This window comes from Oryx dammah, unplaced genomic scaffold, assembly GCF_014754425.2.
Source record: "Oryx dammah isolate SB20612 unplaced genomic scaffold, SCBI_Odam_1.1 HiC_scaffold_8, whole genome shotgun sequence".
In the NCBI taxonomy this organism is placed as follows: Eukaryota; Metazoa; Chordata; class Mammalia; order Artiodactyla; family Bovidae; genus Oryx; species Oryx dammah.
In genome coordinates this window covers 10,960,854-10,973,834 of record NW_024070192.1, presented here as the reverse complement: position 1 = coordinate 10,973,834, position 12,981 = coordinate 10,960,854, and the positions used below count along the sequence as shown (strand labels likewise).

The window sequence follows — 12,981 nt, the reverse complement described above, 5'->3', positions numbered from 1 at the left end:
CCTTACGAAGCTTGTCAAGACCTGCCCTGCTCATCTCTCCATTATCACAGGTCTCCCGGCACTTCTCTCTGCAGTCTTTGCTCCATTTACCTGTCTCAACAATTATTCAGTGAGCACCTCCCACCAATCAGTCTCTACGTGAGAAGCTGGAGATGCTGCACAAACAAGACAGTCTCTGTCCTAATGACATAACCCATGTCAGAAGATGACAAAGCAGCTAGGGCTGCAGTGGGAGCTGGGGCATGGTCTTGGGGAGGATGGAGCGAAGTAACATCCAAAGATGGGCTCTCTCCCCTCCCCGCCTCGACACACCTCTGCCCTCCCTCCTGCCCTCTCCCTTCTTTCCTTTCTCCTCTCTTTCAGGTACTGCCAGCCTTCCAGGAGGCTTCCTCCCCACTCTGCACGCAGCCACCACCACCCCAACCCCTCCTCCCCACTAAACTGGCAAACTCCCTAAAAGCAGGAGTTATTCACCAATGAATCACCAACATCTATAGCACTGTATCCAGCACAGAGACGCCCTTAATAAATATTCATTGAATCACTGAATGATTTAAACCAGTTTTGGAGACTTCACCACGCTTGCCCCTCCCTACATCCTCATGACCTGACCTGCACACACTTCCCCAGCCCCCATCAGGGACCCCCTACTGCACACAAAGCAGGGCTCAACCCACCCAGTACCTTGGACCTACAGACACCACCTAAATGTCTAGCAAGCAGAAGTCCTTAAATCACTACTTTGTTACTCAAATGCGGATACATAATTACTGTGTTGTGTTTTTACTTAAGGTTGTAAAAGGATGCCTTTTTCTCTAATAAGATAAAATTCCTCAAGGGGCCACACCCACATCTTCTGTCTCCTCAGATCCCACACTACCCCAGGCTCAATGCCATGTTTGTAAATGGTACAAAGTGCTCCTAAGAACAATTTTTTCCCCACAAAACACTGAGGAGCCCTGTAGGTTGCTTTTGGATAGCATACACTGGTAGTTAGGATTTGTGCATATCACTGTATATACAGTTTGCCTCAAATAACACTGTAAGTGAATATTAACCTCTTAGTTAATAAGTGTGCTTCCCCAAATGCTATGGGTTAGCAAACTCCCCTCTGTGCATTCCAGCCAACAAATGTCTCAGTAAAGACGAAGGAGGCAGGTTCTCACTGCTGGGAAGGAAATAACAAGCCTGTAAAGAGGGACAGAGGAGACGGAGTCCAGTGATAATCACCTCTGTACATCACAGTAAGATGCCAGCAGTAAGAAAGCAATAAATCCAGACAGACATGGACACCTCCACCCAGCATCTCTGCTGAGGTGGCCTGCAAAGAATGGCACGTCAGTAGCAGTGCCAGACCTGGAGTCAGGTGTCGCATCCGAATTCTGTTTTCCATCAAAAGGAACTGAGGATCATTGGAGAAAAGGCTGATTCCAGGGCTGAGGCAGGGAAAATACACGATGAGCCTAGAACATCTCATTGTGCCAAAAAGCTAAGGAAAGTTCAAGCCTGGTATGTCCAAGGCCACTGACGACGATGTGAAGAGGCCTTGCTAGGTAAGAAAATAAGCGATGACAGGGATGGGCCAAGTGAATAACATTAATAAGGTTGGGACCAAGCAACAGGGTGTGCTTTCTGATACAATGCTCGGGGGAAAGCACGTGACTTCAGCAGCATCCTCACACAAAATGTGTAACATGAATCTGAGTACTGGGAAACATCAGGACATTCCACAGTGGAATAGGAAACCTTGAGGATGTTCCACAAAATATCTGCCTGTATTCTTTTAAAATGTCAAGGTCACCAAATTCAGAGACAGAAAGTAGGATGGTGGTTGCCAGGTGCTGGAGGAGGGGGAGGGAGAGTTAGTGTTTAATGGGGACAGAGCTTCAGTTTGGGCAGATGAGAAAGTTCTGGAGATGGACGCTGCTGATGGCTGAACAATGTACTTAATAACTGTAGTCTTAAAAATGGTTTAAATCATGAACTTCATATTATATATATTTTAGGACAAAAAAATGTCAAGGTCAAGGAACTCTAAGAAAACCTAAGAAACTCCTTTAGATTAAAGGAGGCTTTCTGCTTTATTGACTATGCCAAAGCCTTTGACTGTGTGGATCACAAGAAACTGTGGAAAATTCTGAAAGAGATGGGAATACCAGACCACTTGACCTGCCTCTTGAGAAACCTATATGCAGGTCAGGAAGCAACAGTTAGAACTGGACATGGAACAACAGATTGGTTCCAAATAGGAAAAGGAGTACGTCAAGGCTGTATACTGTCACCCTGCTTATTTAACTTCTATGCAGAGTACATCATGAGAAATGCTGGGCTGGAAGAAGCACAAGCTGGAATCAACTGCCAGGAGAAATATCAATAACCGCAGATATACAGATGACACCACCCTTATGGCAGAAAGTGAAGAAGAACTAAAGAGCCTTTTGATGAAAGTGAAAGGAGGATGAAAAAGTTGGCTTAAAGCTCAACATTCAGAAAATGAAGATCATGGCAACCGGTCCCATCACTTTATGGCAAATAGATGGGGAAACAGTGGAAACCGTGTCAGACTTTATTTTTCTGGGCTCCAAAATCACTGCAAATGGTGACTGCAGCCATGAAATTAAAAGATGCTTACTCCTTGGAAGGAAAGTTATGACCAACCTAGACAGCATATTCAAAAGCACAGACATTACTTTGCCAACAAAGGTCTGTCTAGTCAAGGCTATGGTTTTTCCAGTGGTCATGTATGGATGCGAGAGTTGGACTGTGAAGAAAGCTGAGCACCGAAGAATTGATGCTTTTGAACTGTGGTTTGGGAGAAGACTCGAGAGTCCCTTGGACTGCAAGAAGATCCAATCAGTCCATTCTGAAGGAGATCAGCCCTGGGTGTTCATTGGTAGGACTGACGTTGAAGCTGAAACTCCAATACTTTGGCCACCTCATGCGAACAGTTGACTCACTGGAAAAGACCCTGATGCTGGGAGGGATTCGGGGCAGGAGAAGGGGACGAGAGAGGATGAGATGGCTGAATGGCATCATTGACTCAATGGACATGGGTTTGGGTGGATTCCAGGAGTTGGTGATGGACAGGGAAGCCTGGCGTACTGTGGTTCATGGAGTCGCAAAGAGTTGGACACGACTGAGCTGAGCTGAGCTGAAACAGACAAGACCTCTAAAACAGTGTGTGAACCCGGATGCGCGAGGGCAGAATGGCTGATACAGGAGCAAACCAACCACAGCATTTCACCATGAACTGGATTAGTAACAGTATTATATCAAGGACAAATGTTCTGAGTTTTACAACTGTCCTATGTTTACGTAAGATGATGTCCTTTCTTCTTAGAAGACACACACAGTAAGGCATAAAAGAACACTGTCTCCAACTTGTTCAGTTGCTAAGTCGTGTCCAACTCCCTGCAAGCCCATGGACTGCAGCACGCCAGGCTTCCCTCTCTTTCACCATCTCTCAGAGTTTGCGCAAACTCATGTCCATTGAATCGGTAATGCCATCCAACCATCTCATCCTCTGTTGCCCCCTTCTCCTCCTACCTTCTATCTTTCCCAACTTACTCTTTAATAATTTAGGGGAAAGAATTACATATTCTCATTTATAAGTAGAGAAGAGTAAATGAGGCAAGATGTAAAAACTGGTGAATCTGGGTAAGGGTACAGAGGAATTCATTACACTATTCTTGTGATTTTTCTGTGTGAAATTATAAAAAAAAAACAAGCTAGTCACAATAATCCACCTGGAAAGCACACCTGTCACTGGCTGTCTCTCCTCACCTGTCTCCCCTTCTGTTTTAAAGGCACAACCTTCTCTGCAGAGTTGAATGTACTGGGCAAGTTTAAGGTTCAAGAACATGATTAAAGCATTAACATATCATGCCATATATTTACTGGAATGGCCTTTTCTATGCATTTAACTAGACTTACAAAAAGAAAATAGTATCCACCTTGAGCTCCACAAAAACAAGCATGGTGGATGCTCAAAGCACTTCAATGGCTTCTGAACAAAGAGAAGACAGAGTCAGACACCTGGAGGACACCCTCTATATATAAGCCACATGGATTTTGTTAGAACTCTAGCTTTAGAATTCCACAAGGTGATAATGAGGCAGAAACATCCTCATCCATTTCAGGAAACTTCCACAGCACAGCACGTTGTTCAAAATGGAAAACAGCACATTTTTTAAAGCAGGTGAAAAAATATCTATGTAGATGTCCCTTTGGAGCTCCTGAGTCTCACATGACAAACGCAAATAAAAGTTCATACACTTAAAATGCAGACTGAGAGAGTGACTGACAAACCCCACCCCTTTTACCCCCACTTCAGAACCCGACTCCTGATTCTATCTGGACAGCAGCAGGGCCCGCCCTGTCCTCCACCCCTCCCGCCGCCCCGCCTCCTCCAGCCCCGGTGGCTCTCACCTGGATTACCCTGTTCCCCTCCCCAGCTGGTGATCCCACCTCCAAACCCTCCACTCCACCCACAGCCAAAAAGACCTTTCAAAACACAAATCTATGTCTGACATTCCCCTGCTTAAATCCTTAAGCAGCTCCTATCACCAAATATGTCAACAATGAGTTTAATGCTGGGTCAACCTGATTTATACGTTTCAAAAGGGCAGTTCAATGCAAATGATTTACTTATTTAAATACACTCAAGGCTTTCGAGATAACCATGGCCTCCTCCCCTGTAAATACAGGTGTATTATAATCTGGTATTGACATCTGTCTGTCCTGCCAGACATCAAGGTATGGTATAGCACATTGAGTGAGTAATAAGCCTCCACTGAGCTGAAGTGAAGGTTTCTACCTTCTACCACCTACCTCCCCTCACCCCACTGGATCCATTCTCCTCCCCTCACAGAACAAAGCCATCCTGGGTGGGTGGCAGTGTGTCTCCCTGCAGGACGAGATCTAGAAGCCTGGGGCAACAGGAGGCCCTAACCCTGCCCAAAAGACTAGACATGAGACAAATGCCTTCCTATCGCAAAGGCTCTCCACAAGCTCAGGATGGAAAGAGTGTACCAGATCCCTTTCAAGTCGGTCACCTGATTTCTGGTCAAGCTTGCTATTTTTGGCCAACCATCTAATACCTCATGCCTTCTTCCTAGTTTACATTCGATGACCACTTTATTTTAACTACACTAAGAAGTCTCAAACATTTGATAACAGGACATCTAACTACTCTTAAAGATTACTAAGACTTTCAAAGAGCTTTTTATATGAGTAACACTTATCAGTGTTACTCATAAGTGGCTAAAACCAAAAAAAAAAGAATAATATATTTCCTTGTTTATTTTAAAATTATACTTATTACATTTTCAATAAATGTTTATATGAAAAATAACTATATTTTTAAAAAATTGTTAGACAAGTGACATTGTTTTCTGCACATCTCTTTAATGTCTGCCTTAATAGAAAACAGCTGACCTTTCACATGCTGCACTCAATCTGTTGTTATATGTTGTTTTAAGTATGTGAGAAAAATATGGACTAAAAAAGAAATATAGTTGGAAACGACAGGAGTATCAGAATAGCCAAATAATTGGACATATTCTTCTTTGATATTATGTCAAAACTCAGTATTTGGTAGTTTCTTAAAGGTCTACTGCAATCTATCTGAACAGAATAGAAAATGTAATCTATCCAAAACCACAGCCATGATTTTTCACACTCTATTATGTTAAAATCCATTGGCCCAACTTTGGATCTTTTACCCATGGATGATTTTATAATATCATTAATTGCACTTGAAAATATTGGTTCACTGAATTATGCAGATGTTCCAAGTGTGAAACACATTTCATTCTACAATATAAAAGCAAACTGTATTCATTAACAACCCCATCATCTCATCAGGAACATCTTCACATACTGGGAAGCTGGGAATCGCACAGTGGCCGATACAGGTGTTCTGAGACTCTTAATTTTCGCTTGAGAGCTTAAATCTTACCACTGGCAACAAATTCTGTCAGTTGCCTTCCTTAAACTGAAGTTAACTCAGTTTATCTTTGAGAAACTCTCTGCCAGAACCCAAGCCTGACTGGGCAGGGCCAGCCTGCCAGCCTCCTCCAGGTACAGCTTGTGTTCCAGGAAGGGCCGCAGCTGGTGGCGCCGGCAACCGCAGATGCTCTTCCTCCGACAACCACGCCTAGGATCAAAGAGGTGTGTGCCAAAGAGCCAAGAATTAAGAAAACTAGTCATTTTAATGCTTTATGAAGGGCATTCTGAAGTGAAACTGGAAGCTTTTTTTACTGCGAGTGCACGGTGATGAAGAAAACAATAACCACCAGCACAGTCTGACACCACCATCTGGATCCGAGCTCAGGCACCGGCAGTTTCACCCACCATCACCTCTGCACCATCAATGCCCCTGTCAACATGAGGAAAAGACCAATAAGCCAACAATGATAACAGCATCGCTTCAGGAGCCCAGGTGGGCACGCCGTGAGGACAGCTAGGCTGCGTCATCAGCGTCGTCGTCCATTGCCGCTCTGCAGGCTAGCGCACTGTCCGTATCCCCGCGCCACCAGCCCCCTCATCTTCCCCACGTGCTTTTGTTTCAGACTCCCTGGTCTCTGAGCAGGAGTCTTCCAGTGGAGTGGAGGCATTGTGATACAGTTTTGGTTGTTTCTTTTTACCTGGGCTCTGTTACTCAGATTTTGCTTCCTCTGTTGGAGCCCTGAAACGATGTCTCTGCAGGCCAGCCTATTAATCAAGCCTCAGTTTCCTCATCAATCACATGGAGGTAACAATCCCTGCTATTGAGTCTTAAAAGACATAATCTATGTGGAAGTCATTTGTGAGTGATTCATTTTTTCACCAGTACTTTTTAAAAATAATTTTTTTTTAATTTATTCATTTATTTTGGCTGTTTTGGGCCTTCGTTGCTGCTTGGGCTTTTCTCTAGTTATGGCGAGCAGGGGCTACTCTCTAGTTGCAGTGGGTGGGTTTCTCACTGCAGTGGCATCTCTTGTTTCGGAGCATGGGGTCTAAGGCCCGTGGGGCCCAGTAGCCGCCACTTGTGTGCTCCAGAGCCCAGGCTCCATAGTTGTGGCGCTCGGGCTTGTGGCTCCATGACATGTGGGATCTTTCCAGATCAGGAATCAAACCCAAATCTCCTACACTGGCAGGCAGATTCCTCACCACTGAGCCACCAGGGAAGCCCCTCATCAGTACCTTTGTACTGAAACACTACTGTGTGCCAAGCACCATCCTTCATGACAGCAGAGACAAGGTCTTTGCTTTATGATAAAAAGCTAACTTCTGGGCGTGGAGGATGAAGAAAAGTATCAGAGACATAAAGAGAGAACATGAGCCACTGGGGAGCTGCTTAAGATGCAGTGATCAGGGAAGGTCTCTGAGAAAGTGACCTAGATGCTGGCTACAAACCACAAGAAGGAGCCAAGTGCGCAAAGGTGAGATGGAAGAGCATTCCAGGCCTTTCCATTCAAGAAGCAGAAAAAGCAGGCAGGGCCAGATTATGAAGTTTTGTGAACCAGGGTGACTTCTCTGTTCTACTCCAAGTCCTAGGAAGCCAGGGAGAGGCCTAGTAAGGAAGTGATGGGATCTGACTTACATGTTAACAAGATCCCTCTGACCACTATGTGAAGAACAAGTTGTCGAACCTCCCTGGTGGTCCAGTGGTTAAGGATCCACCTGCCAATACAGGGGACATCGGTTCCATTCCTGGTCCAGAAGATTCCACATGCTGCATCGCAATACTGAAGCCTGAATGCCCTAGAGCCCGTGTGCCCCAACAAGAGACAACATCACAATGAGAAGCCTATGCACCACAACAAAGAGCAGCCCCTGCTCATCACAACCAGTCCTGCACACAGCAAAGAAGATCCAGTGCAACCAAAAATAAATGAAAAAGCAAATTTTTTAAGAGTAAATTGTAGGGCAAGAGAAGACAAAAGGAGACCAGTCAGGACATGATTCTAGCTGTCCAGATGAAACATGGTAATTGCCTGGACTGGGCTCACAGCAGTGGAGACAAAATGAGGTAGTCCAATACAGAATACACTCTGCAGGCAAAGCTGACAGGTCCTACTGATGAAACGGATTGTACAAAGAGAGGAAGAGGAAATAATTACAAATAAATTCCAGATGTATACCTTGAAACAACTGAGTGGGTGGTGATGGCAGGATGTTGTGATGGAGAAAACCAAGGCAAAGCAGGCAGCCTGAATGCCCTGGGAGTCAAGGCATGTAGACGACACATAAAACCATGAGACTAGATGAGGTCACCTAGCAAGGGGCATACAGAATAAAGAGATCTCCAAGATCAAGTTCCCAGGTGCTACACACTCTGCTGTCAACCAGCAAAGGAGTCTGAGGAGGACCAATTAGTGACCTCAGAGGAAAACCTGGAGTTTCAGGAAGACATAGATGCAAGTGAAGGAAAAGCTTTATGAAGGAGGGAGTGGTCCACCCTGGAATGATGCCAAGAAGTTGAAAAGATACAGAGAAGTGACATTTAGGTTTAGCAACAAATAATCACCGTGTAGGACAGTCTGAGTGGCATGAAGGGAATCTAAATGGAAGAGATTGAGAGGATTCAAAGTGAAGAAACAGGGAGTAAGAAAGAGTTGTAAAGTATTACTACATAGCCTTGCTCCAAAGACAACCTAAATATCTGACTGTCCACATAACAGTTTAATGTAATCTACTCAGCCTCCTCCATGGTTTATTCAAGTTTGGCTACAAAGCAAGGTGACTAAGTCTAAAGACTGGTTTGGGAAATGGTTTCATCATTTTATAGCTATATCTTGCCCACTTGCAGGTACAGTGTGTCTGCTGATGGTTTTCTTTCAGAGCAGTAGCTCTCATGTTCCCGGACTCCATCCCACACATACAAAGTAAAGATTCATTTGAGACCAAATATATCCACATGCCCACTTTCTAGAAAATGAACTCTTGTGATAACGATGAAGTATCACAGTAAAACCCAAATGGGGAAGTTCTACACAAATCTGTTTTAGCCATAGGTCTATGAATGATTCATTTTTGAACTGTAATTCATATGTCTAGTTATTTGAAAATCACAAATCAAAAATGCCATCAATGCATATACACATTTACTACACATAGAAGTAACCAAAAAACCAACTTGATAATTTGATAATAACGGTACTGAACTAACAGTAACTTAGTAATTAAAATGCAACAATAGTGGCATCTGAAAACCAGAAATGATTTAACACCAAGATCGCAGGAATTCCAAACAAGAGTGCGCTGTAATTTTGCGAGGATGTCAAATGCCGAGCAGCAGAAAACTTGGAGTTGTTACTCAACTTTGGTAAAGTTGTCAATTTTAGGAACACTTAACAGCTGCACTAAATAGAACACCAGCAAGAAACTGCTAATACATATACAGTAAAATTATGTGGACTTGCCTGTGGATCACAGGAAAAAGCAATGACTGAGTCTGCATTTAGGGCAATCGGTGGTGCACCAGAAGTGGTCTACATTGGTCCGCGTGCAGGACAAATGGACCCACCCCTGCTGCTTTATGACAATGCTGCACCACCAGACTGCTGGAGACCACCCCAGCACAGGGAAACAGTCTGGCCTGGATGCCCATGTGCTCAACAGTCCTAGAATCTTGAAATCACATATAGGTACCCCTTGGCCAGAGCCAGCCCCACAGATACACTGCTTCATGGTTTATAATATTTTAAGTTGTTCCAATAATTTAAAATTGGAAAACTTCACATTAAAAAAAAAAAAAAAGTTTTCTGGCTCGTCAAAGACAAGAAAGAGAAAGGGAGACCTGGCCAGGCTCAGCTGCCCCTTGAGCTGCATCCTGTGCTCTTCGGAGCCCCACTGATCCCACCCTCCAGAAAGTCAGAAACGAGTCAAACCTCAGCTGCCATTGATCTCTGAATCTGCGCCATTATTCTCCTTCTACCCGGCTTTTTTAGACTACCTTTCAATTCTCAGCATCATTTGGATTTGCACCCTTCGTCCTAGTAGAGTGTACTGAAAAAGCGCCCTCAGGGTCTAACCTGGGAAAAGAGACTATAAGGATGGCCAGATGCCAAGTTCTCAGAAACAACTAAAAATGTTAGCTGCTGCTATTTTTTCTTTATTAAACAACTTGCAAAGGCTGGATACTTTCTCAGCTAGCTCTAAATCACAATCTCAGTAACTACTCAGACTCCCAAAACTTTTCTTCCTCTTAATAACCTATGAGGAGCTTATCAGGGAATGTTGATCATTCACAAATTGTTTTAAATAAAAGGTCAAAAATAAATCCATTAATCAGTTTTGAACAGTTTAAGCATGGTTTAAACATGTTTAACAGTTTAAGAAAAAGAAAGCCCTTTTCAAAAGAAAAAAAAAACCCTAATTAGAATTAAAAAAGATTACAGTTACTTTTTAGAATAAATCTTTTCATATATGGACAGCAACCACAAAAGCTTTAAACTACGTAATCAGTACTAAAGCTGAATAAGACAGACTTTATACAATCTTTTCCACTGACCATCTCTGTTACTCCCTAAACTACTTTTGGATGAAACAGATTTTCCTGACCTTTTGGGCATGCTTAGTAGCTCAGTCCTGTATGACTCTTTGTAATCTCATGGGCTGTAGCCCACCAGGCTCCTCTGTCCACGGGATTTTCCAGGCAAGAATAATGGAGTGCCATTTCCTTCTCCAAACCTTTTGAAGGTACGCCAAATAACAACTGAAGCACTAGTTACTAGTGACTGAATAACTAAAATTACCATAAGGGAAATCGTATATATGTTCAACATCATAAACTGAAAACAACCATCTTATATAAACATATCCATCAGCCCAGAGCAAGCACAGTACATGATAATACCAACTACCCTTCTTAGGCTAAAAAGTTCAAATAAATAAAGGCAGTCTTGAAGCAGAAAACAAAACACAAAAAGACAAATTATAAATATGTATGGGTGACACAGTCCCACCCTTTTGCTCTGGAGGCCAGGAAATAGATGGTGGTTAAACAAAATTGACTTTCTTTCCTACTAGCAGCCTGGGTCACTATCCATATTCCAACACCATAAGGAACCACTATTAGACCCAAGTTCCAACCCCTCATACTCTACTATTAGAGAAATTCTGCCTCCAAGTAATAGTAACAGGACATGACATAAAAGGAGCAAAGCCTAGATTCAAGACAAATTGCTTAGAAGGCTTTGGTAAAGTTCATTGTAACTTTAAAATAACTTTGCATTAATCTGTTACTAGCTGAACATTTGCCAGTAATCTTGTTTCCTAGCATACTATATTAGACTTCTGCATTCCACCTAGCTTGGACCAAAAAAAAAGTAATCTAGTCATTAAAAGTAGACCTACCACGTGGGGACAAATATTACATCCCAAGTTGTCTTTCCTCTAAGTGTTAACAGTACTAAGTATATGCAAAAAAAGCATGCAAATACTTGCAACGCTGTATTTTCTAACTTGTGTAACTTTCAATGTCTGAATTAGAACTCCCTTTGAATCTAATTAACACTATCCAGTGAATAACTACTAACCAAAACAGCCTTTTCCATTTACAACCAAAACTGGAGTCTGAAATGATTTGTACTTTTTAGTTGACCTGCAACATGTTTCTGGGAAAGAATATCGCCACTCTACCAAGGACATACTTCTGGCTCTGAACTTTCTTGAAAAAACTACTCAGGTCCAAGGGGCGCAGGCGCTATCCACTTACCCGATCCTTCATTCTCCAGCTCTGAGCTAAGGATTTGGAGCCTTCGATTTTCTCACAGTGCCTCTTTTTCATAAAAGCCAAAGGCAGGTTCCAGTCTGTAAGGTCAGCTTCATCTTCCTCCCCGAGTCCCAAGAGAGGCGACTGCAGCATCTCGGACTCCATGAGCGGGGGAGGGGGTGGGGGGGTCCTGGGCAGCAAACGCTCGAGAACCTCCAGCCTTGAAAACTAGTGTGTACCAGAATGGGTGAAATAAGAAACAGAAAAGGGGGAAGTAGAAAAAGAAATGGGTGGAGAGGGTGTAGAGACCCTCACTCAGGCAAAAAGTCTGAGATTCTTCTAACTCTGCGCGGGAAGTCGGAGGGGGTGGGAAGAAGGGTGGGAAATGAGGGAACCAAGAGGCTCCGCACAGACACACACACGCCCCCAGTTCCCAAGTCACCAGCTGCTTCTGAGGCCGTCAGTTCCCAGAGGGGCTGCGAGCGGAGCTGTCAAAGGCGTGCGAGACTCCAGGCCTCACGATGACCCTGCTCTCGGCCTCCAACGTCTCAGCCGATCAGAGGACAGGCAGGCCGCCCGCTCTTGGTGCCGGTTCGCCGACTGGGCTGAGGTCTTCGGCCGAGGGGATGAGGTTCAGAGCGCCTTGGGTCTCCTGCAGCCACTCTCAGCCCTGCGGGTCGCGCACTTGCCGGAGCTGCTGCAACCAGAGCCAGGACCGGCCCATCGTGCTCGCCCGCAGCCGGCTCCTCAGCACTGGGTCCGCGCGGCCTGGCCGGTCCTGGCCTCCAGCCCTATGGCTCTCGCCCGTCTGAGAACGAGTCTTGAGAGACAGGCTACATAGAGCCGCGGAAAAGACGGGTAATGTGGGCTTATTGGGTTTGGGGAGTTTTGCCCTCTGGTTTCAAGCTACAGTGAAACTCCGCTCATCAGCACATCAAGGAGGACGCCATATTGCCAAGACCCAGCATGCAGCGCGATCTAAGGCGTGGGTAACAGGCCAAACTTCCTCAGAGCGTTCTGCCGCGCTTCCCAAGAGGCAGCGAGAGAAGTCTCCGCCCCCCTGTTACCATCGTTACCACAATTCAGCTTGCTAGTTTATAGCTTTTCGTTCAATAGATGCATCACATCAAAGTCTGTCCTATAAATGAAACTGTGTCAATTTAATTAATTTTGAAAAAATCTTTATTATTACAAGTAGACCTGCATCCTTCTGAAATTAAAGGAATCGACCCCTTGTTTTTTCCAGATTTTGAAAAAGCAAAAGCTTCTGAAAGAATCAT

General features: G+C 44.2%; 1 protein-coding gene across 3 annotated transcripts in view; it reads right to left on the bottom strand.

Annotated features, from left to right (window-relative positions):
* RPTOR (regulatory associated protein of MTOR complex 1) overlaps positions 1-12,684 on the bottom strand; it is a 320,305-nt gene extending 307,621 nt beyond the window's left edge. For all 3 annotated transcript variants that reach the window (XM_040244786.1, XM_040244787.1, XM_040244788.1), the window contains exon 1: positions 11,705-12,684. In XM_040244786.1, the coding sequence (XP_040100720.1) occupies positions 11,705-11,866 (162 nt within the window). In that variant the 5' untranslated portion in view covers positions 11,867-12,684. The remainder of the gene's footprint in view (positions 1-11,704) is intronic.
* Between the last annotated feature and the right edge of the window lie 297 nt (positions 12,685-12,981).